Source organism: Tigriopus californicus, chromosome 2 (genome assembly GCF_007210705.1).
Source record: "Tigriopus californicus strain San Diego chromosome 2, Tcal_SD_v2.1, whole genome shotgun sequence".
In the NCBI taxonomy this organism is placed as follows: Eukaryota; Metazoa; Arthropoda; class Copepoda; order Harpacticoida; family Harpacticidae; genus Tigriopus; species Tigriopus californicus.
The window spans coordinates 12,227,351-12,255,094 of NC_081441.1; the positions used below are offsets into that span (position 1 = coordinate 12,227,351).

Genomic DNA, 27,744 nt, shown 5'->3' on the forward strand with positions numbered 1-27,744 from the left:
CGGAACAGGCCATCTAACGACATGAATGAATCAAAGCCATCCATCCTTTGATCTGTGCTGAAACTTCAAAATGGACTCGTTTGGGTTGATCCTCTTGCTTTAGAATTGGATCTTCAACGACTGACTGACGTCTTGGGCCGGAGTCACTAGCTGATTTTCACCGTAAAAAGGAGCTTGATTGTCGTTTGCTGGCCTAGACAATTTCGAAATCTTTATGGATAGACGTTAGTGAGCCCGTCTGATTGGGGGAGCTAAAACTAGGATTGGAGACCTTGAAATTAGAAGAAAGGTTCTCACCAATTCTGGGATCAAGATGTATTTTGATATTGGACAAATGGGCCCAAGGATAGGGCATTATTATTGAGGATATCTTAGATTAGTACGGATTAGGGTAAGCCTGAAAAGGGGTGGTCTTCACACTCGAAAAGTGCTTTTTAGGAGACTTTTTCTAATGTAAATCAAAGTGGTCAGTTAAGGAACGGGAGAATGTTTGGTAAATAAAGATAAATTGAGTTTTTTCTGTGAGGCCATAGGTTTTTTTGTGTCATCATTTGGTTACAGATATATTTTAACCCTTGAATGTTTTTGCCAGACGGTGATGTGAATCAAACCCACATAGAGACTGGTTTCGTCCTCTCTGTCGAGTTTTCCTAGTTAAAAGTGTTTGGAATAGGATTAAAATGAATGACTTGGTTTGCTCGAAAGACCAATTTTCAAGTTGAGATAGATGGGACGAATTTTATGGACTTTTATATGTTGTTATTTATTTCACGGAACATTCACAAGAAAGCACCAACCTTACACGATGGATTCTGTAAAAACAGTGAGTTTTAAACGCTTTTATTGCGTATGTGTCTGGATGGCCTACAAGGTCTAAAACAGTTTTCTTCAAGATGAAATATATTGCATTCCCAAAGAGCAATTTTTTACAAAAAGTGCAGTTCAGTTTTATGCACGTATTATTGTTAATCAAATTTGATGCGATCGTCCGTTAAAATGGTTAGGCATATTTTCAATGTTTCCCATTTTTTCACGACCATAAAAAACGAAATGCGTATTCATTTCTTCCTCGCCACTTTTTTAAAACCAGAACTTGAAGCTTGCTTATACAATCCCACCCCACTTCTTAAAACAAGTATTCCTATCCAATCAGCTATTCAGATTCAGGCAACCTGGAATGAATATAATTAATTCATGAAGACGAAATATTATTCATGTACTAATAAATGCAACTGGATGAACAGTTCCTGAGTTACTGCAAACTGAATAAGGATGAAGAAAAACCTAGATGGTTTTAATATTTTATGTTCACTAGGTCTTGAAAGGGGTCATTTTTGCCATTTCATATGGATGTCTTTTAATGGACAAGAAACTAGGCTTGCTTGTCATGTTGTCATCCTTCTTGATTTTGTTTTAGTCTTATGGCAATGTGGATCAATAAGAAGACTTACTCATTACGTCATATCAAACAAACTGGATCATGAATGCAATATATTTACATATTCTGAAAAGTTGGGATATAACTTTGCTATAAAGTTAGAATATGTATCCCACTTTGAAGAGTGTGGTTTTAGATGGAATGAGGTTTTTTTTTATTTAACTACTTATTTCAGTCTGCTAGTGAATAGGTAACAGCAACAGCACGACCCCTAGCGGCAAGAAGTTGCCAAACATATTGTGTGGTTCACAGGGTCTAATGAAAAAAAGCCGCAGTAACAAACAGCATACCGATTTTTTTGCCTTTTTTGCAACCACATCTTGGTTACAAGAAAAGCAATATTCAGTTCACAACTTTACCTGTTGTGCATTATGCGATCTCATAAACTTTTAGCTTCGACAGAAAACAGATGCTCGAAATTCTCAGATCAAGTGCACAGTCAGATGTGGTTGTCTTAGGTCGGCCGCATGCTTTCTCAAGTGTTATAAACACTTCAATTTTCATTCATGAGGTTTTCGGTTTCAATTTGTTTATTTCCCACCTGATTTGAAAAATGTGAGTTCAAATTCGAACATGCTTCATCAGGATTAAAGAGACTCGAGTTAAATCTGGATTCTCGACGGGTTCATTTGTACTGCGTGAGATTTGTTAAGCCCGGATTAGACTTGGTTACCTATGATTAAAATGAACGGAGTATGAAACAGCTTTTATATTACAAAATGTTGGAGGATTTTGTGTCTTATGAATTGTATTAGAATAATCTAGAAGAGTTTTTTAAACTTCAATACTATATTCTCAATTACAGATATGTTCCCCCTATCGATACGACGAAAAAAGAAGGCATCAAACCTTTGGACGTGTCCATTGGATTTGACAACTTTGAGATTCTGAAGATCGACGACCGGGATTTTACGGTGGAAATTAACGCCTATCTGATCGTCAAATGGAGAGACACTCGAGTGATCATAGATTTTGCGCAGGTAACCAAGCCATTTCAAACCAAAAGCGTGCAAAACCATCCGTGTCTTGAATATCTTGCCAGGATTTCAAGCCCTCCTTGCCACTCGTGAATCGCTTTGAGTAAGAAAAAGTTGGCATCTCAAAGAGAGTTTATGGGCAAAAAAATAATCTACTCTTTCTTGTACTTTGGGTGGGTTGGATGGGTGCCTGGATGGTGGCCAATGCAGAGGATTAAACCAAGAAAAATGACAATTATCTTCTGGCCTGAAACAAAAATTGCCGCAGTGTCACAAAAGGCAATGATACGGAGTGAAAAAGCATTTTTGCAAGTGAAAATACGTCAGAATCTAGGTTCATACTTTCATGAACAGTTAGAAATTGACGCCTCGTGGTTCGATTGAAACAGTGGCCGCACAATGATGGATTAAGTAATGAAAAAATCAAGTTCATTTTACTATAGACATAAAGCTGGACCATAGGTGGGTGTTGAGTCGTTAAAGTGTTAGTCAATTTTCATAGTTCATATTCCAAAGGATTGCAAAACAAAGAAATCTATGGTGGTGCATGAAAGGAGAGAGTAAGAATATGCCTTTTGGCCAATGTGTAAGATTATACATATCATTTAAGAAACCTACTTTTCAATAAACTGTCGAAAATAATACATGAGCTCTTTGGTTTTCTTTTACTCTAAATTTTCTTTAGCTCTTAATTTTTTTTCTTCAGTGTCAACGGTAGTAAGAGTTATGATTAGTACTATCCAAAGAACGCAATTGAAATTGCAAAAAAATACTAACCTAAATATTTTACAATTTGTTTTACAAAAGCACAAACTGCGAAACGAAGGAGGAAAGTTGAAAAAACACATTAAAAAGGTCTTCCTCAAAAATGCAATTGAGTTACCGTTCGATTCAAAGGCGGACTTTTTTCTTACGAGTGAAACGTACGAAATACTCAAACCGCTGCAGTAGGTAACAAAAAACTTACATTCACATGCAACAAAAACAGCTTGTGTCGCACTGACACTGACCCCGGATTTCTAGAGATATTGACTGCAAACGGAAGCAAAAATATCCTATCTCCTAAACCGCTCATCTTATTCCAAATAAGCACTTGATACGACCACAAGATCTTGTTGAATAGATGAACTCTGCCAAGTTTGAGCCCAAACCTATGCTTAGGGAACTCAGGAGCCATCTTCAAAGTTATGTAGTAAACACTACATAAAATTTTAATTTTCGGCCTGCTCTTGGTCAGCTACATAAGCTTTTGACTTTGAAACGATCGACTTTGCATGTAAATGATATAAAATTGACCTACCGTTAGAAGAGATCTACGCTTCTTATTTTTATTACTTTAATTCGAAAAGTGGCTCAGAGTGGCTATTGCCAAGAGCAGGCCGATTTGCCGGGAAGCGCTCGTTCGCAGTCCATATTTTTAGAAGTCCTTGCACTGACTTATTGGCATTTGATAACTGCATCAACTAAGGAATCACAGTAAGGGACACAACTTTCAAATCCACTTGATTTTTTGGAATTGTGAAAAAGATAACGAGGCATTATTTACAGCCGTTCACTATTGAAAGCTTAAGAGACGTAATTTAAAATGTTGCCCACTGAAGTGAAACATTCAAGCAATCCAGTTGTTCATGATGGGCATAAGTGGCGCATAAGCCATAATGAAATGGCAGTAACATATGTTTTTAACTTTTTCAATTTTAATTAATGAAAAAGTTCACTTTTCTTCAGCCAAATCACCGAAAATTGAAAATGTATGAAGCACAAATGGATCATTTCTTGAAAATTATGCAATAAATCAGAAAAATGCATTTGAATAGTTGAGTAGCCCTAATTTTGATGCTCATCAGATTCTTGTTATGAAAACATATTTGTTTTGCTCACATCAGTAGCATTGCTGTGGAAGTGGCAGAATAAGCTTCCCTCCAGGTCTAAAATCTATATTTCTGGGACAGGAGGTCACTATCACAAATACCTGTCAGCCTGAAAATAAGCCATTTAGTCCCTCCCAAGGCCCATCCAAAGTGGAAATCATGAATCGATATCGAACGTATGGTCCCCGATCGAAAATAATACACGAGCTCTTTGGTTTTCTTTTGCTCTTCAATTTGTTCTTCAGAGCTCCAATGCATGAACGATTTTGTTCCATAATGGACCAATTTCCCAAATCTGTTAAGGCATGGTTGGTTCGCCAGATCTTTCAGCCATAAGGACGACGGGTAGCCTTCTTTTACCCTGACATTTTTTTCCAATTTTTCCTACTTGTACACAGTAGCAAAATACAGGGGTCTGCGTATGTTTTCTGACTAGTAATAATGCACATGATTCACCATAAGAGCTTATTTATAGCAACATGATATTCATACAGTAGATGGTGGAAACAGTGTGGGTGGGGTTGTTTCAGAATAAGACTTTTTACTGACAGTGCCCCTTAGACGACGTAGATTATAGTATCAAATTAAAACTGTTCTACTCCAATATCTGCTTGTGGCCTCCATTTATGTAGTGATGCTCATTTTAGAACATGATTGAAACGGAAAATCCGTATTTGTTTTTTTTCTTCTTTTGCAAGAAGTTGGAGCATTCTTTGTCGTGCTTGCTTGCTCTAGGCTACGTAGAATTGGATCATTTTAAGCTACATGCCTTGAAGGCTTGAAAGAGCTTGTAAAACATATGCTAACTCTAGATGAGAATTACGTGCATTTTGAGACACTTTCTAGCCCTCAAGAAATCAGTAAAGACCTTCTCTCTTTTTCTTGGCCAACTTCATTGTTCAATTTGCTTGCCTGAAGGGACATGTAGGCGTTGATCTCTTAACAGATTTTAAAAGTCAGACCTTGACAAGATATTGAAGAAAACTACAGATGAACTAGGGATAATATCTCAAGTGGCGGTAAGGAAGTCCGCAAAATAGAAAGAAAAGAAACCCCGAAATAAAAGGGGTAGATCATATATCATGAGAAGCAAGATTAGTATTGTAAACATTTGGCTTGTCACTATTGGTACATTCCCAGCAATGATTAGTAAGTCCAAAAAACTGTCGAAATTGTCCAGCCAGCTTTGTAAACAAAACTATTGCTCATACACTTTTCTCTTAAATCAATTCTAATAAAACAACCAGACGTTAGTGGTATCCTTTAAAACACCACAGAATGATGAAAACCAACAAAAACCAAAAGTGCACCAAACAGGCGAAGAACACTGTAATGAAGATTGGCATTGGAACATGAATTCGTTCACTTCTTATTGATTTTGAGAACCATGCTCTTTTTGTCACATTTGAGCTCGACAAAATGGGGGAAGATGATAGTTTTCAGGGGAATAATTGGAACTTGATGTTAAGCCTCTTTTTGCCAAATGAACGTGATTTCGCTCGAAAGAGTGAATTGAGAGGGAGCATTTTTAACGATGGTAATTGACAGCCCTGATACGATACTAATAACGCTCAATTTCTATAGTGCGTACTAGATGAATCTTCTATTTGCCGAAAATCTCGGATATGTCGATAACACTAAATCTTTGGGAATCACCAGTTTCCGTTTCCTGAAGTCAGTAAAGACTCCTGTTTAGATTGTTTGAGCTTATTACTTGCTTACTTTCTCCCTTTTTTCTTTGACATATTTGGATAAGAATCTTGTATTGAGTTGGAACAAAATTAATATTAGATTTCAAAGGCTTCCTTGGATCCCTCAAAAGAAAAGGAAAGGAACTAAAATCATTCTGATCGAGAGTGTATTCTGGCTAACGTTATTTCAGAACAATTAAGAACTGCTTGATGAAAGACAGTATTGGTTGGCCAAATATGTTCCCTATGAATTCTTCGACTAACAAGATCATGGTCCTTCAACTTTTCCTGCTCTTGAATGGAGCAATTTTGAACCTCTCAAAGTCTGAAGTCTGATGTCTGAAGGTTCAAGGTTGACGATCTGCGTTCTTCCCCATGAGATCTGGAACTTTCACACAGTGGGAGAAAGAATGGAGGATTGCTTGAAGACTCATTCAGAAAGTTGGGTCCTTTGAGGGTGGAAATCAAAGTAGAATTCGTCGTAACTTTTCCGTTTGGATGGACACCTGAGAGCTTGCGCAAGTAGTACACAGTAAGTGGACTGATCAACAATTTGGACGTTTTGTTTCAGCTTTATCCTGATGGAGTGGTTCCAAATGAGGATTTGTTGGGAGCACCAGATTGGATCCCTGTCGAGTTGGAAATGGTCTCGAAACTCTGGTTGCCAGACAGCGAGATCCTTCGCCTCAAAGGCTTCCACAGCCTTTCCGTTCTGGAGCGATTGCAAGTAAGAGCAATCCATTTTGGACATGCTTTTCGTTTATACAGCTGAGGAGAAAATTATTGGCTCGCATTCAAATTTTTGAGAATTTTGCTTAGGGAAAGGAAAAAAAACATAAGTTTGCGATACCTGCCATTGGCTTTTTGTCATTTGTACCGTACAGAAGGACAACCATTTGAGGAATGAGCATCATTTAAAATCATCTATGGGAAAAAAGGAATTGTGAATTCACGAGAAATTGTTTCGGATGGATTAAAAATTAGAAAGTAAGACAGTCAGTTTAGAGCTTTTAGATGGGGAAACAACGTACGTACGAGTAATGTTAATCTAAGAGTGCACTTCAGCTTCATTAAAAAAAACCATTCGTGTCAATAATTTTAGGTGCTTTTTTGCCATCGAAAAACATTTTTGTCAACCGTATCTTTCTACTTAGAGCTATTCATCCTGGAAACTTTTTTGCCCTATAATACTGTCATAGATCTCCCCATGAATGGAAATTAGTAGTGCTGGGGCGAGTCTGAGAGCATTCGAGATTTTTATTCGATTTTAGATGAATTGGCCGTACTGAAGTCCAGACTTGTCAAATAAATATTCATCTTTTTCTTATAGTTAAATCAGGAAACAGGCTTTTCTTAGTCATGAATTGACCTTGTAAGAAAGGAGCTCCTGAACGAGGTTTCCTTTGGCCTTGTTTAGCTTAGAAAAAACAGAGAAATGAATCTTTCTGTTTTACTGAAGTCCACAAAACGGCTCGGCAAAAAGTCCAAAAATCAAATGCCCAGCATTAAGAACTAGCTCTTCCTCCTGAGAAACAACCCTGCTTCCTGGGATCGATGATTCCATAGAGATATTTGGTTTGACGCGGCTTTTCTGGCACGATCCATCTTACTCAATTGGATCAGGAAGATTGAAGCTCTCTGGTTCAAAAAATGCCCTTCTGGCGGAATGAATCTCAAAGAAGCGGAAATCTAATGGCTCACCCTTGGATGGAAGTCGTCAAACCTGAGCATTATCTGATGATGTCAATTCCCCTTGGGTCCAAATTTGATCCTGCTCAGTTCCATCAAAGTAGAGTTAGATCTTTGATGTTCAAAGACCAGACACCCAGGTGTTTTTTCCTGGAATACATCCGCATTATTACATGGTTTCAAACCTTAAATCTGTGGGTAAAGATTATCAGGACCGGAGTCAAAGGGATATAAAAAAATACACGTATTCGAAACACTGATTTTCAAAGATTTTTGATGCAATTTTTTTGTGTGGGGGGGAGGCACTCTTGATTAGGAATAGACAATTGATAAATAACTTTATTGCGACTCTTGGTCATGTCAGATTGTAAAATGTATAAAACTGTATGTATAAATATCATATACAGAATTCGATTGATAAAAAAATAAAATGGTCAAGACTGATAAAATAGTTGACTAGAGTGTAGTATCACAATGAGTTTGACTAGGATTAGAATTAGTAAATAACACTCTTCACGAAATCTAACCAGGGGAAGAAATCTGATCCAGCGAATTAGAGTTTGAGGATCAAATTTGAAATGAATATAAAGTTAAGTAAGATAGATTCTTCTTTTTTTATACATTTAACAATATTTGTATAGCGCCTATACACCATCTAACAATCAGGTACAAATATTCTTACGCCATGACATGACCAAGAGTGAAACGCTATAAATGAATGAAATGAAAATAAATTAGTTGTTGTGTCTTGAACTTTGCGGTAACGAAGTCTACAAAAGTCATTCAAAAAATTCAAAATGAAGCCTAAAAATCTTCAGCTGGTGAAAATGGGTATTCATGGATCGACTTCTCAATCCATTAGATATTTTTTTAATTCACAAACTGGCTCAATGATCTGAACAAACTTGAAAGCAAATGCCACGGCTCAAGATTTACGGTGAACATGTACGGACATGGAGTTCCAGTGACCCTGATTTTATCATTTTAGCGTTCTTACTTCTTACTACACATTTTCAAAGCAGGGGTCTTGGCCCAGCTAAACAGTACTTAAATATCAACCCAGCTCTAGCTTGGTTACTTTCTAGCTCTGCTTGACGACATCTTGTCGCTTTTGTCACCTTCCACACAATTAGATGATGCGTCTTTTGTCCGCCTTGTTGCACTTGCTTACTCAAATGGAAGCCATGTACTTGATCCAGCTCACATGTCCCATTGACCACCAAGGCCGTTATACAAGACCTCCACATGGAACGACTCAATCAAAATGTGCTTGCCTCAGATGAGTGCATTAAAGTTGTTTGGAGCCTTATCCACATGTTTATCATTCCCATATTTGGATAGTATTGGAGAGAATGCACTTTTGTTTCGATAGTTGCTTGACTAAAAAGGGGTAAAGGAAAATGATAAGACAAACAGTCCTGCAATCTTATCAATCGTGTCTTTGTGAACGGGACACTCTAAAAACAGAGAGTATTAGTTATCATGCAGACAGTTGATTTTCCAGTGATTGAGTTCACTTTGTCCCATTGCACGCTTTTCGTTTTCCGGTGCTCTTCTTGTTTATTTGAGACTTTCCCAGAGGATAAGACCACTTTGGCCGCCACTTTTCGTATTTTTGAAGATAATGGCTGGTTGTTCAGTTAATGATATTACGAAGGGGACCTCACAAAGCAAAATACTCCCAGTTTGAACCCAAAAGCATGATTTATCCCTCCAAATAGCCCACAACGAGAGCCTTGTATTGATTGTAATCAGAGGCAGACAATGTCCCAACAACACAAAGAACCTTGCCAGGAACTCGAGGATCTCTCTTTGGAAGTCTTTTTCCTCTTCATCATTCAGTTCAATGCCCTGAGCTAAGCAGGCATGTTGGAGGCTCCGAATTTATGAACTGGACCTTGGGCTGTCCATGGCCATGGAAAAAGAGGCCTTCCCAAATTGACAAAGGCGACTCTTGGCCCAGAAGTAGCATTGCTAGAGCTATTGCTATTCCACGAGAATTTGTATGCCTATTGACTTTTGGTCTGTCAACGAGGCCGGTGTGCTGATCCTGTGTACTCCATGATGCAGGGGGAGGACGAAAATTGTGTTCAACTGGGAATATTCATAATTTTGTAAAGCATTTAATGGGCAACTAGCTGGCTTTTATGTGATAGCAGCATTTTTCTGCAATTATTTTTTTGCGGTATATTAAAGTTTGGGAAATGTATTTATTTATAAAACCATAGCAAAGTTAGGGAAAGAACGGGACTGATTTTGTGTGAATGATTGAGCACCACTTACTTCTCACATGGCGCCATCTAATTTTGTCAAATTTGTTAGATCAATAAACATTGAATGGAATGAAGCGGTTTTTAAAAAAATTAATATCCGATCTTGCTCTGACCGAAAAAACATATTTGCCATCTCTAACAAAAAATTAGAGTTTTGGCTCACAAATTACTAATAAAACAAACATGGGTTACAAGATTTTAATCATGCAATAAAAGAAGAACTGTTCTGTCTTCTTGTCATGCGTTAAAACATGCCGCACCCTGTACATGTCTGGTGATATCAAAAATAGGCTAACAATGCTCTTTGACATGAGAACGATAGGACTTTGGGTTGGCAAGCTTATACCATGAGATAACCTCGGTTTTTGTTAGCCTTGATTGGAAAAATAATCCCCAAATTCCTCATTAGCAACAATTTGCAGGGTCGTCCGGGATATCGATTCGCGCAAAATGCATGGATTATAAAACGGGGAACCAATTCACAGAGGAAATGAGCTTTGCCATTCTGAATCACTTGGAAGTTTGGTCGACTCAAGAAAACAAATCCGCTTTGTCTAGAATTATGTGGCAGTTAGAATGCATTTCCAATCGCACAAAAGCCATTTCAGCCACTAATTATGCCGACCCTTCTGGCGCCCAGAGACTCCATTCCAAGGCTAAATCTGATCAATATGTTTATATGCCCTCACATTGTCATCTCCATGGTTGTTTTTCGTCCTTTTTCCAGGGCTTGTGGATGAGTGTCCGACATGAGGTGCTATACGTGGTGGCCACGCGCATTCGTTTCATGTGTCCGATGAACTATGCCAAGTTCCCCATTGACATTCAGACATGCAAGTTTCAGGTAAGCTGTCACTAAAGAGCTCCCCAGCCCCCAATCCAATGGACAAGCTAGAGAAGTCCGTTGGATGATAAGCAGTGCTTGTACAAAGAGTGATACTCACTGAGCAGGATTTCGCCTGTCAATCAAAAAGGACTAGAAAAATAGAGATGCCAACAGACGACTGCACTTGATGGAGTAAACGAGATATGTTGGAAAAATACAGAAACTAACCACAGCAAGACACTTGGCTTGGTTTGAGATGAATGCTTCATTGCCTTCAATGTCATACCACCCTTGCAGCCACAGATGTTAAATGTAACTGGTTCTGGAGCGCATTTTCTCTTTCGGTCAAAATGGGAGGTTTGTCGGCGGAGGCAAGCAAAGTGCAATGTCGCCAGAGGTTAACATTTTTAGCTTTTAGCTGCATTGATTGCTTTACCATCCAACACTCATGTTTGGTGCTGAGTCTATGATCATGATCATACATTTTTCGACGTGAATACTGGAATATGCCATTCATTAACATTTATTATAAATAATGAGCAAGCAAACGCATGTTGTAGTTGTTGGAAATCATTTTTCAAACATGATCAATTCAAGCCAAACAGTAGAAAACGTTGCGTGGTGCTGTTTGACAAGTACTTTGAAAAAACTGGTACATTTCTAAGAAAAGATATGTCCACTATTCAAAAAGGTAGTAAACTAGAACTATTGAATGCTCACCCACCCATTTTAGCATTGTTATTTCATTATAAATCCATTGCATCGTTGAGGGTTGTAATCAACCATTGGTATATCAAGCAAAGATAATGGCAAACTTGCTTAAAATAGACCGGTTTTAGGACCAAGGAACGGGAATTAGGGATCGAGGAATTCCTGTCTTGCCCATTCTCTTTCTTCCCATCCCTGATCTTCCCTGTCCTAATGGGATTGACAGCGAAGAAGGAAATTAATCTGGACGATGTTTTCCTTTAGGCTCATCCCCAGAGTGCATGTGTTGTGGTTTTCGAGTGTTGTAGTTTATTGATTTGTTAGGCCAAGACGAGGGAAGAAGACGACAAACGCCGATCCTTTGGATACTTGAGATTCAGGCCATATATCTTGCTCTCTCTCTTTCAGATTGGTTCCTTCAACTACGACAATACCAAGATGAGATACCACACGTACTATCTTCCAAAGTTGCCCAATGCGACAGAATCCATCCTTGACTTTGAGGTAAGAGCATAGATTGGAACATAGCAGAGATTCCTTGCCAAGAAGAGTGGCCACTTCAGTGTCAACGTCACTTGACAACCGGTCATTGGACGGCAAATGGTAGTATAAAAGAAGGCAAAAAATGACTTTGTTTAGACTGCATTATGCTTTTGAAGTGACACCCTTCAATTCAATCTGCCTTTCCATGACAAAAAGGATGGTGTGAAATTGCTCCTTTTCTTATCTCTTTTTTGCTCGTCATAAAGACGCTACATATACATCGGTTCAATATTTTAGTATCAAAAAATCAAAAACTAGCTAAAAAATTTCATCAAGTTTTGGCTCGAAGAGCAGTTATTTTGATTTTACTAACGTTTTGTTAGCTCGTCTCTAACAAAAGGAAGGGAGATGGTGTCTATTGCTCAGAGAGCATTCAAAATCTGAAATATGATTCGTATTCAATGTGACGCATCGGTGTGATATGTATTTTTGGTTAAAAAGAGTCACAACAAATTTAATTGTAAATAGAGTCACACCAAAAAAAGTGTTTACATAAAAAATATTTTTCATATATTTTGGGATTTTGGAGCGTCCAAAAATATTCTTGTCCATTTTCATTTTTTGACCTTTTTTCTTTTCTTCCCGTGATGATACGTAACATGATACATAACAAAGAGAAAGATGACTTGTGAGAACAAGGACTTTTATCAGTTGTGGATCAAATAGGACACAAATCTAATCATTAAGTGAGCAAAAGTGCCATAAGCAATAGGATTAGACTCTCAAAAAGAATCAATAGTATATTGTACTATAACATTGGAATCACTTAAAAAGTGTCCTAATGTCAAGCATCGTAATAAAGAAGAATCAATTTTTTGTCAATAAAATAAAGAAGCTTAATAGATCACCCAGTATATGCAATGGTTTTACTAGAATTTGGCAACAGAACCAGGCAATAAACCTGACTAACAATGACCTTCTAGCCATGGCAGCAACGTTTTTGCAATTAGTTGCCTTTTTTGTTCATTCCCAACGGTTCTTTTCTTCATTTTTTCTCGACTTTTTGCATATTTTCCAACTTCTCATTTTTTCCCAACTATCAAAAACGTTCGGCCAAAATGGCAACTGGTTTTTTTTTTCAAGGTCTATTAATTAGGAGTCAGCATGGATATGGCAAGAATCTGCTTCTTAGTGATAGCAGGTTCAATTAACGGTGCTTGAAGATATTGTAATGTAATATTCATTTTCATCTTTGTTTCTTGATATGGAAGGTAAAAATAGCCCCCCCCCCTCGAACGAGTTGTTGCCTATGTTTTGGAGAGTTCCTTTGCAAATTTGGTGTAAATTTGTTGTATTTTTTATGCAAATTTGCTGTCAAGAAAGACCACATTTATCTGCAAGATTTGGCTTGTCCCAGTTTTAATGCTAGGGAAAATATACCGGACAGAAACAACAAACCAAAACGTTTTTGGTTAACATAAGATTAACACATTTGGGTTGTTTTAAGCAACATAAAAATGACATATTTGGGCCAAAAGTCCTTGTTTTTCGGAGCCAACTTATCAAGCTTGCATTATTCTTCCCCTCTTTTGTGTGCAGTCTTTTGATCCAACATTAAAAAAGTAACATAAATACGTCAGTTTAATCCATTTACTGCCGCAACCTATTAATTGAAACCTCAAATGAATTTAAATTTTCATGTGAGTCGTTTTTTTAGATAGCTGAGGCTGCAATTGAAAAAAGGCCAATGTATACGAAAGCGTCTAAAGGCGCTCACTCCTGATCTTGTCATAACATATGAATGTCAGCGTTCAAGTGTGTCCAATGAGGCTCAAAACTTTATTCCGCTTGGAATGGATGATTCTGAGAAACAAATCTCGAGACATCCGGCTTACGACATCAGGGTTCATCTCTTGAAACTGTCGCAATTTCTTACTACCTACCTTCCCTACCAACCAATCTTGAGCACTTGAGAACACGAGCAGAATACTTTCCCTTGGGCTAAAAAGTTGAGTGTTTCTTCACTTTACAGGGTGGATCTCTTGGGAGCACATTTCAATTCATAGCTGAATAACGTCAACGTCTCAGAGAGGAAAACAGGATACTCAAGGCCTGCAGTTCAATGGAACTCGTTAGTCATTATTCATGAGTCATGCATGATCTTCCCCCTGATTAAGGCTCAGGAATAGTTTCTAACATAAAAAGAGCAAAATTGCTTACAACTGTTTGATTATCTTGTTCTGTTTGTGCGCCTCCCCTTATCAAACTAGTAATGGAATGTTACGTGGGCTGGAACTTTGTTGGGTTAAAACGTTAATCTTAATTCTCTAGGGGCCCAATGAATGGCCAGGGGGAAGCTATATTTAGGTTCCCCTAAACCTCTGGTCGACCTCAGTTCCCTCTTTTTCCTTAGAATATCACTCACGTTGGGTGTTACTGGAACAGCATTCTCTCCGTCGAGATGATCGATGCCCATTTTGATCCAATATATTTTGAGCACATGGAAGGAACGTCATTCGGGCGGCTCATTTTTCATGGCTGCGTTACTTGAAAAGCAAATGGGCCATTTTAATGTTTCCGTATCCGAGGCAAAATGAGTAATGAACCATGGGGACCATCTGGACATTTTATGAATACGCATGTCTACTCACGGTGTCTCAAAGTGACATACATCGTATTTTCCTAGGTTGATCCCTGAAACGCAATCGCGAATATCTTTGTTTGGTCCATAAATTATGTTTAGTTCGGTTACTTATATTTGAAAAGGATAACTCATGATTTAATATTCCTGCTGGATAAAAGAAGCTACTTATTTTTTTAAAGGTTTCATGGATAATGTCAGTAATAGGTATCAAAAGTACATTTTAGGAATCGTTTGACGGAAGGTATGATGTTCAGTGGGTGAACACAGCTACCCTTTAGTTCATTTTAACAACATTTTCACTTTTCACACGAAGACCAAAAATATAAATCAGTTTGTGAACTGCCATTGGTGAAGAGTAGGAAAAGACATTTCTTGTTTGAGACCACCGTGTAAGCCAACATACACAATCGTCACTAAAGGCAACTTATCTTGAGGATCTTTGATCTGCATGCAGATCAAACAATAACAAATCGTATTATTCCAGAGTGAATGCATCAATGGTATTATGAGCAATGTCCTTGTGCTTTATTATAGGTCCACATTAAGCCTTTGTTGCCTACAGAGCGTTATTACCTGCCCCAAGAAACAGGGAACTATTCCGTCGCAGGGTTCCGCATGGTCATGGAAAGAAAGATTTCTCACTACGTCATCACTTATTACCTTCCCAGTGGGCTTTTTGTGGTGGTCAGTTGGGCTTCATTCCTCATCCCGGCTGATGATATACAGGTAAGGCCTTTTCATGTCCTTTATCATCTCCATTGGAGCATGCGCCAATTTCGAGTAACATGGAAAAAGTATGTTTTGAGTGAGTACTAAACTGAGATGTGTTTTGATACCCTGGTTGCTTTTGAAAGAGTACTTTGTGTTTTTTGAAGCGACGTAAGAAGAGGTCTGAAAACTTTAGAATTGAAAATACGTCCAAGAATTGCTAAAACATTCAGTGTCCATTTCCATTAGGGTTCTCTTTCTAATATATCTTACAGGAAAGGTAAGCTCGATAGTATGTATAAATATGTCTTCCAATATATATACCAAACACTTGCGAGTTATGCTTGAGCAATAAAAAGCAAACATCAATCCATTATAATAGTAATGAAAAGATATGAACGCATGAATGTTCACCGTTTTTAAATGACGGTTCCACGATTTCCAAATCCTTCTTGAAGATCTTTAATTTTCTCTCTATGGTTGAATGTATATCTAAAAACGCAATTGATAAAGATTCAGCCCAATTTTGTACTCTTTAATTTAAGCAATTTTTTTAAATGTGCACCATGGTTTGCCTCTGCGACGTAAAAAACTACAAAAACTGTTATCAAGAAGTTTTGGTGCTCCCAAAATGCAAGATCAATATTCTGTTGGGATTATTTTGATTGCTCTCCGAGGATGTACTCCAACTGTATTACAAACCAGACATTCCAGGGAATAGGCCTATAAGTCCAAATCATACACAAGGTATTCTCAAAGTCTAGATTTAAGACGCCATAATATCGTAATTCTATATTGTCGTCATAGCATAACAATTTTTGCTGCTACTTTTATTCCTTGAACTTGCGTACGTTCTATGGCATCATTGTAATTCTGGAGTAGCTCAAACAATAAACAATGATTTAACAGGTTTGGATAAGGCTACATGTTAACCATAAACTCCGTTGAGCTTTGCCTTCATGCAAGGACAAAGGCAAACTGTCCCACTATCTCTGTTTATCAATAACGTCGCCCTTGCCCGAAATTATTTTTCATATCGACTGAGCTCTTCCAACGGTCTTCATAATCATTCCCAGTTCTGCTTGAAGTCAAACCCTAATTGGCACGTCTACGCCAATTGACGCCTTTAAGACACCTGCCATTTAGGGCTCATTTTGTTTTCAACAACACAAATGACGTTCCCACGGTCCTTCGATGATCGTGTCAATCAAAAACCTAAGGGATAATTCAACTTCAATCCAGAGAAACGAGGTTGATTATTTGGCCTTTTTTCTGAGGCCAACAACGCCCTCTGCTCCCTGTCTAAAAATACTCCATTTCTGTGCCTAAGCATTGTTGAGACATATCCTGGGTGTGAGTGAGTGTACTTCTTGGTCCAAGGGACCCTTGCAAGAAGGCTTGAGGTCTCAGTTCAGCAAGTGTGACTCCTTCACGGCCTTTGCTTGCCCGCAAAAGTTCATTCATGGCAGTAGTCACTCAATCTATTGGAGGAAAGTCAATCGTCTCAGGTATCTATCCCCCAAAGCAGGTGGGAAATTGTCCTGTGATTTGGATTGGATCCTTACTTCGTCGAGAATAGACATGAACAAAAAATGTCCTTGAGCGCCGACGTCTCGTCACTTGATCAAGTGAAGGACAAGGTCTTTAGAGGATGTTGTCGTACGTCCCCGTTCTCATACTCTGGCTTGTCTTTGATGAACAACCACAAAGAGCATATTTTGGTCATGCACATTGCGCAAGGCGGCTTTTGGTGTCTTTGCAACTTGAGTGGTGGACCTCCATGGAGGCAGAAAGCGGCCTTTGTTTCACTGTGCCATGCACAGTTGTCACGATGATTGATGGACCTTGCATGGGCATATTCATTGTCCATCGTGTGTCCGGGAAGTTTTCCAAAAGAGAGGAGACAAACACCCCTGTTCGGGTACCGGGTGCAACCAGTTTTTTGACACAATTTTGGGTTTCCTTAAACAACCGAAATAGGTAATGACAAAACTTCAATTATTATGAAATGAATTCTAGCCTTAAAAATATTCAAAGAAATGCCGAAAAAGTCGCAAAAGACATAACTAAAGACTGGAATGTGACTTTTTTTGGGTTGCTTCCAAAAATAACCACTCACCTGTCTCAGGTAATTATTTATCATATTTTTTTTTCATTGCAGTAGCTAAAACTATTTAGAAAAAAACAGGAAATTCTGTAACATAAAACTCTCTTGAAAAAACTTGAAAAGTGTAAACTAATGCATCATTATACTTTAGCCATATTTTAGGCTACTTCAGTCCAAAATGGTAAAACAAAATATTTCTTTAAAACATCATCAAGTAGAAAAGAACTTCATCACTTTTGATATAACAATCTTCCGACCAAGTATAATGGCACATCTTTATCTTGAAATATATGTATTCTTGGACTGACTTCTTGGATTCTTGGATCAATATTGCGAAAACAGTTGACTATATCAATGATTAATAATGAGGCATATTAAAGGTTTCATGTGGTCATTTTTCTCAAAATCCACCATAGAAATGAGTCATTTTTTCTAAGCAGTAACAAACTTTTCATCAAATGTCTTCCATTAGTGAAAACCTTCTTATCTTGGCATTTCAGAGCAATGATAAGATGAAATATATTTCCAGAACCAAATTTGCTTGAAAACTTGGAAATTGAAGGCTCCACCAATTCTAACAGTACGTAAAAAGTTAAATTTGAGCAAATAGGGGACCCTGCTTTGACTAAGGAAACCAGAGTGACATTTTGAGGTTAACTTGCAGGTTTCCACCATGCAACTAATAATGCCAAATTAGTAACCTGTCGTGGACCCCTCCCGTGATTATTTATTTCGTCCCATCATTGCGTAATAATGCCATAATTGAGGTTAGCCTGATATTGTTTGAGGGGGTTCCTCATTCATTGATGTCCTTTGTATTTATTGGACCTATCTCCAATAGCACCCTCTCACCATAAGGGATACCTATGCTACACGTTCAAGAAATCCACTCATTGTCACCTCACCTTTGCCAATGTTCCCAAGTTCAGCTGGTAAATAAGCATGACTCTCGTCTCTAAGTGAATGGAATCAATTGTATGTTGCGAATTAGCAAGCCCTTATTTTTCCTAATGAACTTTAGAGCTTCATGTACCCAAAAAATCTTGCTTTTGCTCCATCGCATCTTATTTTGTCATAAAGGAAATTTTGTGAGTAATTAACAGGATGGTTTTTTTCATGCACATGCATCTTACTTCTCTGCCATCAGTTGATGCCTTTCTAAGGAGACATGTGATAAACACATAGACACAGTTAAATATGATCGTGCCCTAACACCGCTTTAAAAAATGGGCAGAACACGTACCATACCCGGTGAGTTTTGTTCATTCAAGTTAAGCATGTTGGAAAGTATCGTACATCGAGGGTGCTTGGCCATCAAGCAGACGAAACAAACATGAGAAAAGGCATGTCCCTAATGGACTTGCCATCTGGTCAAACCATCCATTCCCCTCTCTTCAACTCGTTGGCCTCCTCTCGAAAGGAAAATGGTGTGAGAACACAGCCTTGGCCTTGATGTTCGTACATTGAAAATGGAGAAGCAATGAATCCGTTTAATTAGTCATCACGTTAATCAGAATATGTTTTGGCAGCCCCATTGATGGGTTGGCAGATCGAGCCTGAGATTGTTTGACGATGATGAGCTATCTATCCTCACCAGCCATCTATTGGCACCAAAGACCGACCAGAAGAAGATCCCTTCCCCCTGAAGGCTTTTGGGTCGCGATCCATTTTGGATGAGGGACAAGTAATGTTCTTACGAACAGAGCTCACCCACTCATTCAGTCACCATAACCAAGAACAGCGGAGCGTAATCGACATCCAATTTTCCCTTTGTCCTCGAGCTTGATCCGAGAATCCCAGATCTTCATTGACCACGGGTCTCGGAAAAGAGTTAGGGAATATAGGGTTGGATGATCTTCCGAAGCATAGTTTGTATACGCACGTCTATCTATCTTGACTGGATCGGGAATCAGTCAAGCTCGTAACTTAGACATTCTCGAAACACCTAGGTCTTCGACTGATTGTTCCATTAGTGGAACATGGCTCATTGGACCACTTCCAAGTCGGGTTTTGATCGATTTGTGGCCAAACTCGGGAGAAATCATAATCACCTAGCGGTCGGCAGGGGAGTTCAAAGAGAGGCCTCAGGCCTTGGAGTGGCCCTCGGAGGAACAGATTCTTTTCTGGAACAACCACCAAGGGTACAGCCCTCGAGGCACACAAGCTATTAGAAGGCAATTACCGACTTTCAAGCTAAAGCGAGAGCGAGAAACTTCCAATTAACTTGATATAATAACTCCAACACTGAAGATCGAAGAGATGAACAGTTATGGAACGAACCGTGAGGAACACCACTCGTTCGTCCCACCTCAAGAAAAGGAAGAAAAATGAAAGTCTTGGAGGGGCCCAACTACACATTTCGTCCAATTAAGGCGTAACAAGGATGGAAGTTTGAACAAAGACATTCTCAAGACCAGATCCGCTTTCAAATGAGATTTGAGTAACAACTTTCTGGTCTGTATGTGGAACATGCTTTCTTGCTCTCTTCGCGTCTTCCTTGAAACGCTCTTCAACCGATGATGCTAAGGCCATTGGGAAACACAGAGAGCGGGTGCCAGCATGCAATTAAGTTCATTGTATTGAATTCATTTGTCTGGGGCTTGTCACATGCCTCAAAAACACTGAATAACATGATTGCAATCAATCTTGACACAAGGGACCAAAACCATTTCAAATTGCAAACAACGGAAGTTTCTATTTGTCTTACAAGTCCAATGCCTTGCTCTGATCTCGCAGGCTCTTTGTTGGGGGCGATAAGTAATGCGTCCTCAATGCTATGAATTTATGAAAAGAACGACAAAGATAGGTAGAGCTCAAGGGAGTGAACGTGTTGTACATTTGGTTGATTGAACTACTTAAAGAAATGGAACATACGGAACATGTCCCTCGAGCATCAGCTGATCTTGGTTTGGCACGTGTTTCATACCCTGAGTCAAAGGATAGATTCCCTTTCCTCCTTCTACTTTGATTGAGGTGTTGGGTTTCAAAGTTGGAAAACTCATGACGTCATGAAGACGTTGGAACAAGAAAATGAATGATCGGATTAAGAGCTCATCTTGGATCCTTGAGAGAAAAACTCTGTGTATGTTGTTTGAAAATATTTCTTCTTTTGAGACCGGCCTTTAACTTGAGAGAGACGAAGGAACATTCGTAAATGTCTTGGCTGTCAAACTCTTAAGTCAGCCCATGAAAAGAGAAGAAATTGGTTCTCGTGTGGGTGAGTAAATGTTTCCTGTCCTTGATTTTGAAACCAAACATGATGGGCCATGCTAAAAATACTTGGAAGAGATTAGAACCTTGAGAAGGCATTTTGTTATTACTCATTATTATCCGCCCTTAATTTCGTGAGTCTCATACTAATTTTTATTCAAAAGAGTGGCATTCTCCTTGCTTCAGAAAGGAAGATTATCTGCCAGCCTTTGTTCTCAGTGAAGATTAAATGGTCGATCATTGGACCATATCAATTTCTTAAACAAGCCGATTGGGATGGATGTATTTCGTGGAGATTCCATGGTATGACTAGCTCAGAAAACACAAAAGTAGCTCTTGATTGGACGAGAAAAGACCGAGTTCGATGCATTTTTCTGAGCTCCATTCTTGCCGATTTCTTTTGCCATGGTGTGAAAGGCAGCAAAATTTTCACGGCCAGTTTATGGCTCTTCATAAAATATGATTTCCTCATAAAGTCTGGCCTTCGTTCACCCTGAAAGTCTTTTCATCATTTCACACATGAATCATTATTGTTCCACTCGTGTAATTGAAGCCCAAATAGTATTCTTTCTCTTTCTTTTAGGGTCGCATGGCACTTTTGGTGACGTTGTTCCTGGTATTGGTGAATATCTTCAACGCAATCACTACCAACTCTCCGAAGGCTGACGGCCTAAATGCTCTTCAGGTAAGTGGTTGTTCACATAATTTCCGTGTTCCAATCCATAATGGGCCCTAATGAGATGGCCATGAAATAACAAAGAATCCCTTAAAGGCTCTAACTTCGTTCCCAATGGCATGCATTCCAGATCTCATTTAGGAAAGAGCCTTCTCGGTCCCAAATAATGACAGTGAACACCGTACATTAGTAGGCAGGATCATGACTAAAATGTCATGACACGGTTACTTAGAAACCTTCGCTGGTCTTTGGTTGCCTCCCCCAAATTGTGTCCTTTGGAATCTCTTCATAAAAGATGGGATCTCATTTGTGACGTCTGACGAGCCACCATGGAGTTCTACTGTCCCACACACGTGGTGTCTTTGTTCTTTTGAGATGGATCAACCCCAGAGCAGCTTGTGTATCCTATTAGCCATTTCCGCAACGGGTTTCCAAAAAAGAACTGGATCCTGGTTTGTTCCTTTGGTGAAGAAAGAAGCCTTAACAATGAGCAATTCAAGAAAAAGAATGGTTTCGCTTTCTTTCCTTCCTCAAGTCTGGGCTAATGCATGCACTGTTTCCGGTTTTGAAAGAACTATTTGCACAAGAAACAATTTGGAATATTCAAACTAGATCACTTCTACTCTTCTGCGGTCTTTCATTAACCTTGCTATGGTCTTGAAGCTTGGGAACAAGATTTCATTTTCTTGTGAGCTTCCAACACGTCGTTATCATAGAGTACAGCCCAAAGAAACCCCAAGGTGTTGATCTGGCTAATTAACAAACTTAGGACCATTCAAAGACTGATGATTTGACGTCCTTAGAGACGGATAAACTAGTTCTAAAGATAACCTGGAAGTCCAAACATGTTGTATCCACAAGGATTGGATGTGAGGTTCCCTTTCTACTCCAGCCCACTAAATACAAGGATACAACTTTGTTTGTCTGCTCTGAAAGTACGACATTCTGAAGAGGGATTGACACTTTTGTAGCTATTATGCATGATATGAAGTGCAATAACAGGCTCGAAGTACATTATGTATTGTCTTTGATATCTACAAGTCTTAGATTAATCACAAATAACGTAGGAAGTATCTTCCAGGTGCAAAACTTCAAAACTTTCAATAATCGAAAATTACATTTACTGGCTACTTATTGCTTTTTTCCTTGTCTTGCATTCCATTTGTGTATTTAAAGCAAATGTCAATGTTCAAGTTGAGGTGCACCATGTCTTTATATCTTGCATTGCCTTATTGATAATCAAATACAATTCCAAGTCATTTGATCCACAAACAAGGTAAGGTTAATAAAGGGTGAATGAGGTTCTTTTTTGTCCGCTGATGTTGATCTATATACATTGGTGGTTGGTTTGTCCATGGAACGTAATTGATGCATTTGCAGTGAAGACTTGACAGGAGGGTGACCTCATTGGTGTTGCTCAAAAGAGCTTTATACATAAAGGGAACGCCTAAAGGTTAACTCTTTGATCTCAAGTGGAAGAGAGTTGGTATTTTGGGTCATTTTGCAAAAAGTTTGATGTTTCAAACCAACTAAGACCAAAGTTCATGTCGTGTGACAGTTCTTGAGTAATATAAACCTGTAGTTCTTGGTCAACTTCAACAATTGCAGATTGTGTTGGGATCCCTAGTGATAGTAATTATGCATCTGACAATCCAATTCCACTCACATCCATTGTGTCCATTGATGGTCAGAAGGGTTAGATGGGTACCCTCAGACCAAACAATGAAGCCATCTACTATTCCATTCCATCATGTCATGTTGATGTATTTGTTCCACTGATCTACCAAGATTTTGGTTCCGGCTCTGTGCATCACGCTCCAGCAATTTTCCACACAAATATCTTGAAGAGACGTGAACTTTGACCCCTATCTTATGCCAAGGACTATCTTTACTCTTATCTTGATCCAAGAAGCAAAATTGAACCAAATCATTCTAAAGTTGATTTTGGTTACTAATGTTTGCATCTCTTGCCCAAGATCCCACTCATGAGCATCATAACCTCCAAAGGGTAAGGAGGTTTTGTGATTCCGGTTTTAAAGTTGGGAGATTTACTTTGGAATGATTACAAAGACCGCAATGGCATGATCTGGCTAGCTGTTTTCTATGTAGTGAGCAGGTATGATATTTTGTACCGACAATATTTAGACAAGACTGATACACATTGTTTCGAGGCATCTTGTTTCCAGTTCTATGGTCTAAGCTAAGGTTAGGAATGCAACGGAGCGAAACATTTCCCACAGCCAGCATAATGGATTATTGAGTGCCCTGCTACTTACTAAGGCCACCAAACGTATCTTTGTCCATCGAGACGGGAAACTTTCGACTAATTTGACCCGAAAAAACATCCAGGATTGCCATTCCAGCCAACTTACCACAATTCAGTGTAACCTCAACATCTAGCGTATTCAAATCTACGTAGGCTAACGATAGCTCCAACAATTCGTCTAAAGTCACATTCTCATCTTCTTTGTTCTCACGTCCTAACTCGCATTTAGGCCCATTTAGCAGGCTTCAAGATGAGAAAAAAGTTTCCCGCTATGTTCAAGGCTGCAAAAGCGAACGCTTCAATTGATACTGAGAGGTGTGTTCGAAAGCATAAGGACACTCCCAAAGTATAACGTGCTTGGTTGGAGTCAACGAAAACGACGAGCAGGAGGAAATGTCTCCTCATGTCTTGAGAGCTTGGACGGGAAAAGTTTTACAGGGTCCTCCAATGGGTTAATGGCATCAACGTGACAAAAGGGGTCCACGTGTTGATGTAAGGAAAATAAGGAGGAACAGGAAGCAACTACTTCTGGTCATTACTCCCACATAATGTTTAAACAGATGTTATAAAGTTTCTTGGCTCATTTATTATTTCTATCAAGAGTAGGCATATCTCTTAGCAAAAGAAAATCAAGTCAACCCTGATTATCAATATGCGCAAGAAAATATTTGAACACCAAAGACACGTCCAGCAAAAAAGTATAACTTTATCAAACTCTATTTGTCAATATTAACACGATATAAAAATGGTTTATTGCAACTGAGGGTTGCCTTCTCAGGAGCTCTGAGAGAGTTCGGAAAAGAAACTTCAAGATGGAATGCGTTTCGAAAATGAAAACTGGGTCAATGGCATCAATCGCTGAATGAATTGGATAGTTTTGGAAAGCTCTTTCTAGAAGCGAGTGCTTACGTATTGTCCTGAAAGATGAGACGCTGAGCTACCCAAGGGTTCATACAACCAATACCAATCTACTTGGAGATCCCAGAAGCAGTGCATTCACGGTAAAGACCTCATCTACGTAGTACATGGGAATAATACAGACCCACTTTGATGACTTTCAACCCGAGATTTCCATTTCTGAAAGACATTCAAGACTGTCCAGACTTCTTTTTGTTGAAAACAGATGATACTTGGCGGTACCATTGAATCTGATTGGTTGTTGATCTGAATCAGAGCAAGTTTTTCGTAATCTGTCATGAAGGCATATGGTGGGTGTAACGGCCCCTTAAGGCTGTGAGGTTTTTTTTCATAAGGGTTTTCATTTATGAAATTTGATTTCCAGCTGAAATTCAAATGGTTGTTCCACCCATGGAGTCCGTCAGGACTGTAGAGGAAAGCTTTTAGAAACCTAGCTAAAAGCCGTTTCAATGTTGTGATGCCTCCTAATCGATTACTTGATTGGAAAGCACCCCCTCAGCGGGCTTACATCTCATTAGGAGGTAACACATTGCTCGAACGTCTTCTAGCGAGGTTTTCTAGAGCTTTCCTGTCCAGGCCTGACGGCCTCCATGGTCCACTTTATGAAAATCGGAACGAAAAAACTCACCGCCATGAGCCACAATAGCATTGTTTTTACGCTCCCCCAAAATGAAGCTCTAACACATTTTTGGCACGAGTCTCATTGGCTTTAACGAATGGCCCCATTCCTCTCCATTCGTTTAATGGACAGTCGAAATTTGGCTTACGTCCTATGCAGTGTGTACTTCCAGACGAAGCATGGGTCAGAAATCCACCAATAAATTTGGCTTCTCAAAAGCGGATCCAATGTGTGTATCAAGTCTGCCAAAGAAGACGTCTCATTGAAATATGAGCGGCCTTGGGAGAGAAAAACTAAATGCTCGCTCTCGTTGCATCCACGCCCCTTCCAACGCCTTGGGCACAATTGTTGGCCATAAAGACGATTTGCCCCCCCCCCTTCCTCCTCCCACTACAGCTTCATATCCATTATCTTCGAGTGGCATCACTTAGAATGCATAGACAGTGCAGACGTGATGAACAAAACGAACCCGGAGGGAATTGGGCTTACATGAAAGTTTTGCATTAACTTTCTGAGAGAGTTGAAGAATGCCTCCCTCAAATCCGATTTCCAATGGGAATCCCTCCTTTTCTTTTGAACTCACGCGCGCTCTCTCAAAAGTAGTTTTTTCCTCATGGAAAGCTACCTGGTCCTAAATCACTCAACCCTAATTCTCAATGCAACAAAAAGTAATGCCGGTTTCTGTGGAGAATAGGAGAATAGGTCTAACCAAGCAGACAATAAATACACTTGTGTCTCAAAAAATGCAGTTTTTCTGCCTTATGAACGTGACCCCATTTTTATAGGGATAGGCATCATTATGGGTACTAATATTATCCATTATCAGAGTGGTTCAAATCAATTAATTGCTCTTTTATTTGATCATGAGTGTCCGGAAATATTCATTGCTTATAACATTTCATTTGAAGCCGATTTGTTATATGATTGTTGAGCATTTTATTTTGGCATCAGGTTTACTTTGCCTTTTCCTCCTCAGCTTTCATTCTTGTTTTGCAAACTATTTTTACTAAGTAATTGATGAATTCTGTTTTCCTAAATACTTCGGGTATCTTATTAACTGAATTTCAAAACTATTTTTACATGTGACGATACTTCCTACCACCAAAAGCCACTCATAGAACTGACACTTATACTCGGAAGTCTGACAAATGACTACTACCCTCCATAACCATGATATTGTCCAGACAAACTAAAGTTCACATGAAATGCTTTTTTCATGTTCTAGGCCTGGATCATTACTTGCATCTTCTTTGTGTTTGGAGCCCTTCTGGAGTACTCTGTCATCCTTCTCCAGTTAAAGCTCCATTCCATTCAAAAGTGCGCCAACGATATCAACGGAGCCTCTGCGAGTAATGGCACCCTGTCGGTGAAAGTGTTGCGGAAGAATCAAATGGTGGCCAGATTCGATCTGGTTTGTCTCGTGTTCTTCCCATTGCTCTTTCTACTCTTCACCAGTGTCTATTGTCTGGTCATGATCATCTAATGGAACCAGTTCCAACTAGCTTGCTTGCACCCGCCTCATTGGGACAAGTGACAAGTGAAGTTGTGACGTTCAATGGAGTGACATTGGAACTGGATCAGAAGATGTCGTCTCGTGGTTCCTTGCTTTGTGTTGGACAACCAAAGGATAAGATTCCTGGAGCGATAAATAAGTACAGTAGTTTCACTTGATTCAATCTACGATTATGCTTGTACAACATGCCTTAACAACTTACTAAATTAAGTCAGAAGTAAAACGAACATCTGGAAGACAATGGGGTTAATAATCAAACCGCCTTTTGTCTCGTCTTGATCTCACCTTGATATGTTTGCAGTGTGCTCAGACATTAAGATTCCGCACGAAAGAAACGCAAGAAGAATGAACACCATGAGTATATGCTGCCACTTCAATAAATCGACTAATAAATTCTATATCTTTGCACATAGTTTCCTGTCTACATGAATCTTGTTTTGCAGCTGACAACGCTCTGAAAAGTGATTTTTTTTAAACGGCTAATAATCGAAAACAAACTAGATGAACGAAGTTATGGATAAAATGTAACAACAAATATTAGTTTTTAATCTTCATGTACACAAGATAAAAAGAGACTCCCTTTTTGGTAAAAAATGTCAATGTGTGTTACTTCAGAGACTTTTACAACAAGGAAAGTCTGTTATACGGGTTAAATGTTCACACTGGTTCTGATATTAAAAAGTGAACTTTTGGAGTCATTACAAAATATTTCATGTTGATGCTACCAAAAGTACCTTTTTGCTCCGTTGGGTTTCTCCATTTCAAAAAGGACTCACGTGTTCAAATGAATTTGATTTGAAATGGGAACCTGCCTCAGGCAAAGTAGGCACAATGTGGCGCCTTTCAAAAGTTCCATTGCCAAATGCATCATGATTGGAATTTTCTTGGCGACTTTAGAATATCTAGATTTGATCTGGAAAATGTGCTTCAAAGCGGTGTCTACTCATTTGCTATTCTGTGCACGTCGGACCATCTTGGGCAAAGTTGACAGAAGGAAAAAGTGTTGACCATGCCTTTTGTGGTCGGAAGATGTTTTTTTTCCAAGGAAGAGAGAGATTGATAACATATTTGAGAACTTTGGAATCGTTGAGTTCAACTCTCAAAGATGTGGTTTCTCCCATGTTTCT

At 39.0% G+C, this 27,744-nt stretch overlaps 1 protein-coding gene across 1 annotated transcript in view; it reads left to right on the top strand.

The window, feature by feature from the left end:
* The window catches only part of LOC131876856 (gamma-aminobutyric acid receptor subunit pi-like), a 30,457-nt gene extending 3,323 nt beyond the window's left edge, over positions 1–27,134 (top strand). The window contains exons 2-8 of the mRNA XM_059222367.1: positions 2,244–2,418; positions 6,549–6,704; positions 10,667–10,783; positions 11,882–11,977; positions 15,135–15,326; positions 21,209–21,310; positions 26,330–27,134. Coding sequence (XP_059078350.1) covers positions 2,244–2,418; positions 6,549–6,704; positions 10,667–10,783; positions 11,882–11,977; positions 15,135–15,326; positions 21,209–21,310; positions 26,330–26,587 — 1,096 coding nt within the window. The 3' untranslated portion in view covers positions 26,588–27,134. The remainder of the gene's footprint in view (positions 1–2,243; positions 2,419–6,548; positions 6,705–10,666; positions 10,784–11,881; positions 11,978–15,134; positions 15,327–21,208; positions 21,311–26,329) is intronic.
* Positions 27,135–27,744: the final 610 nt, after the last annotated feature.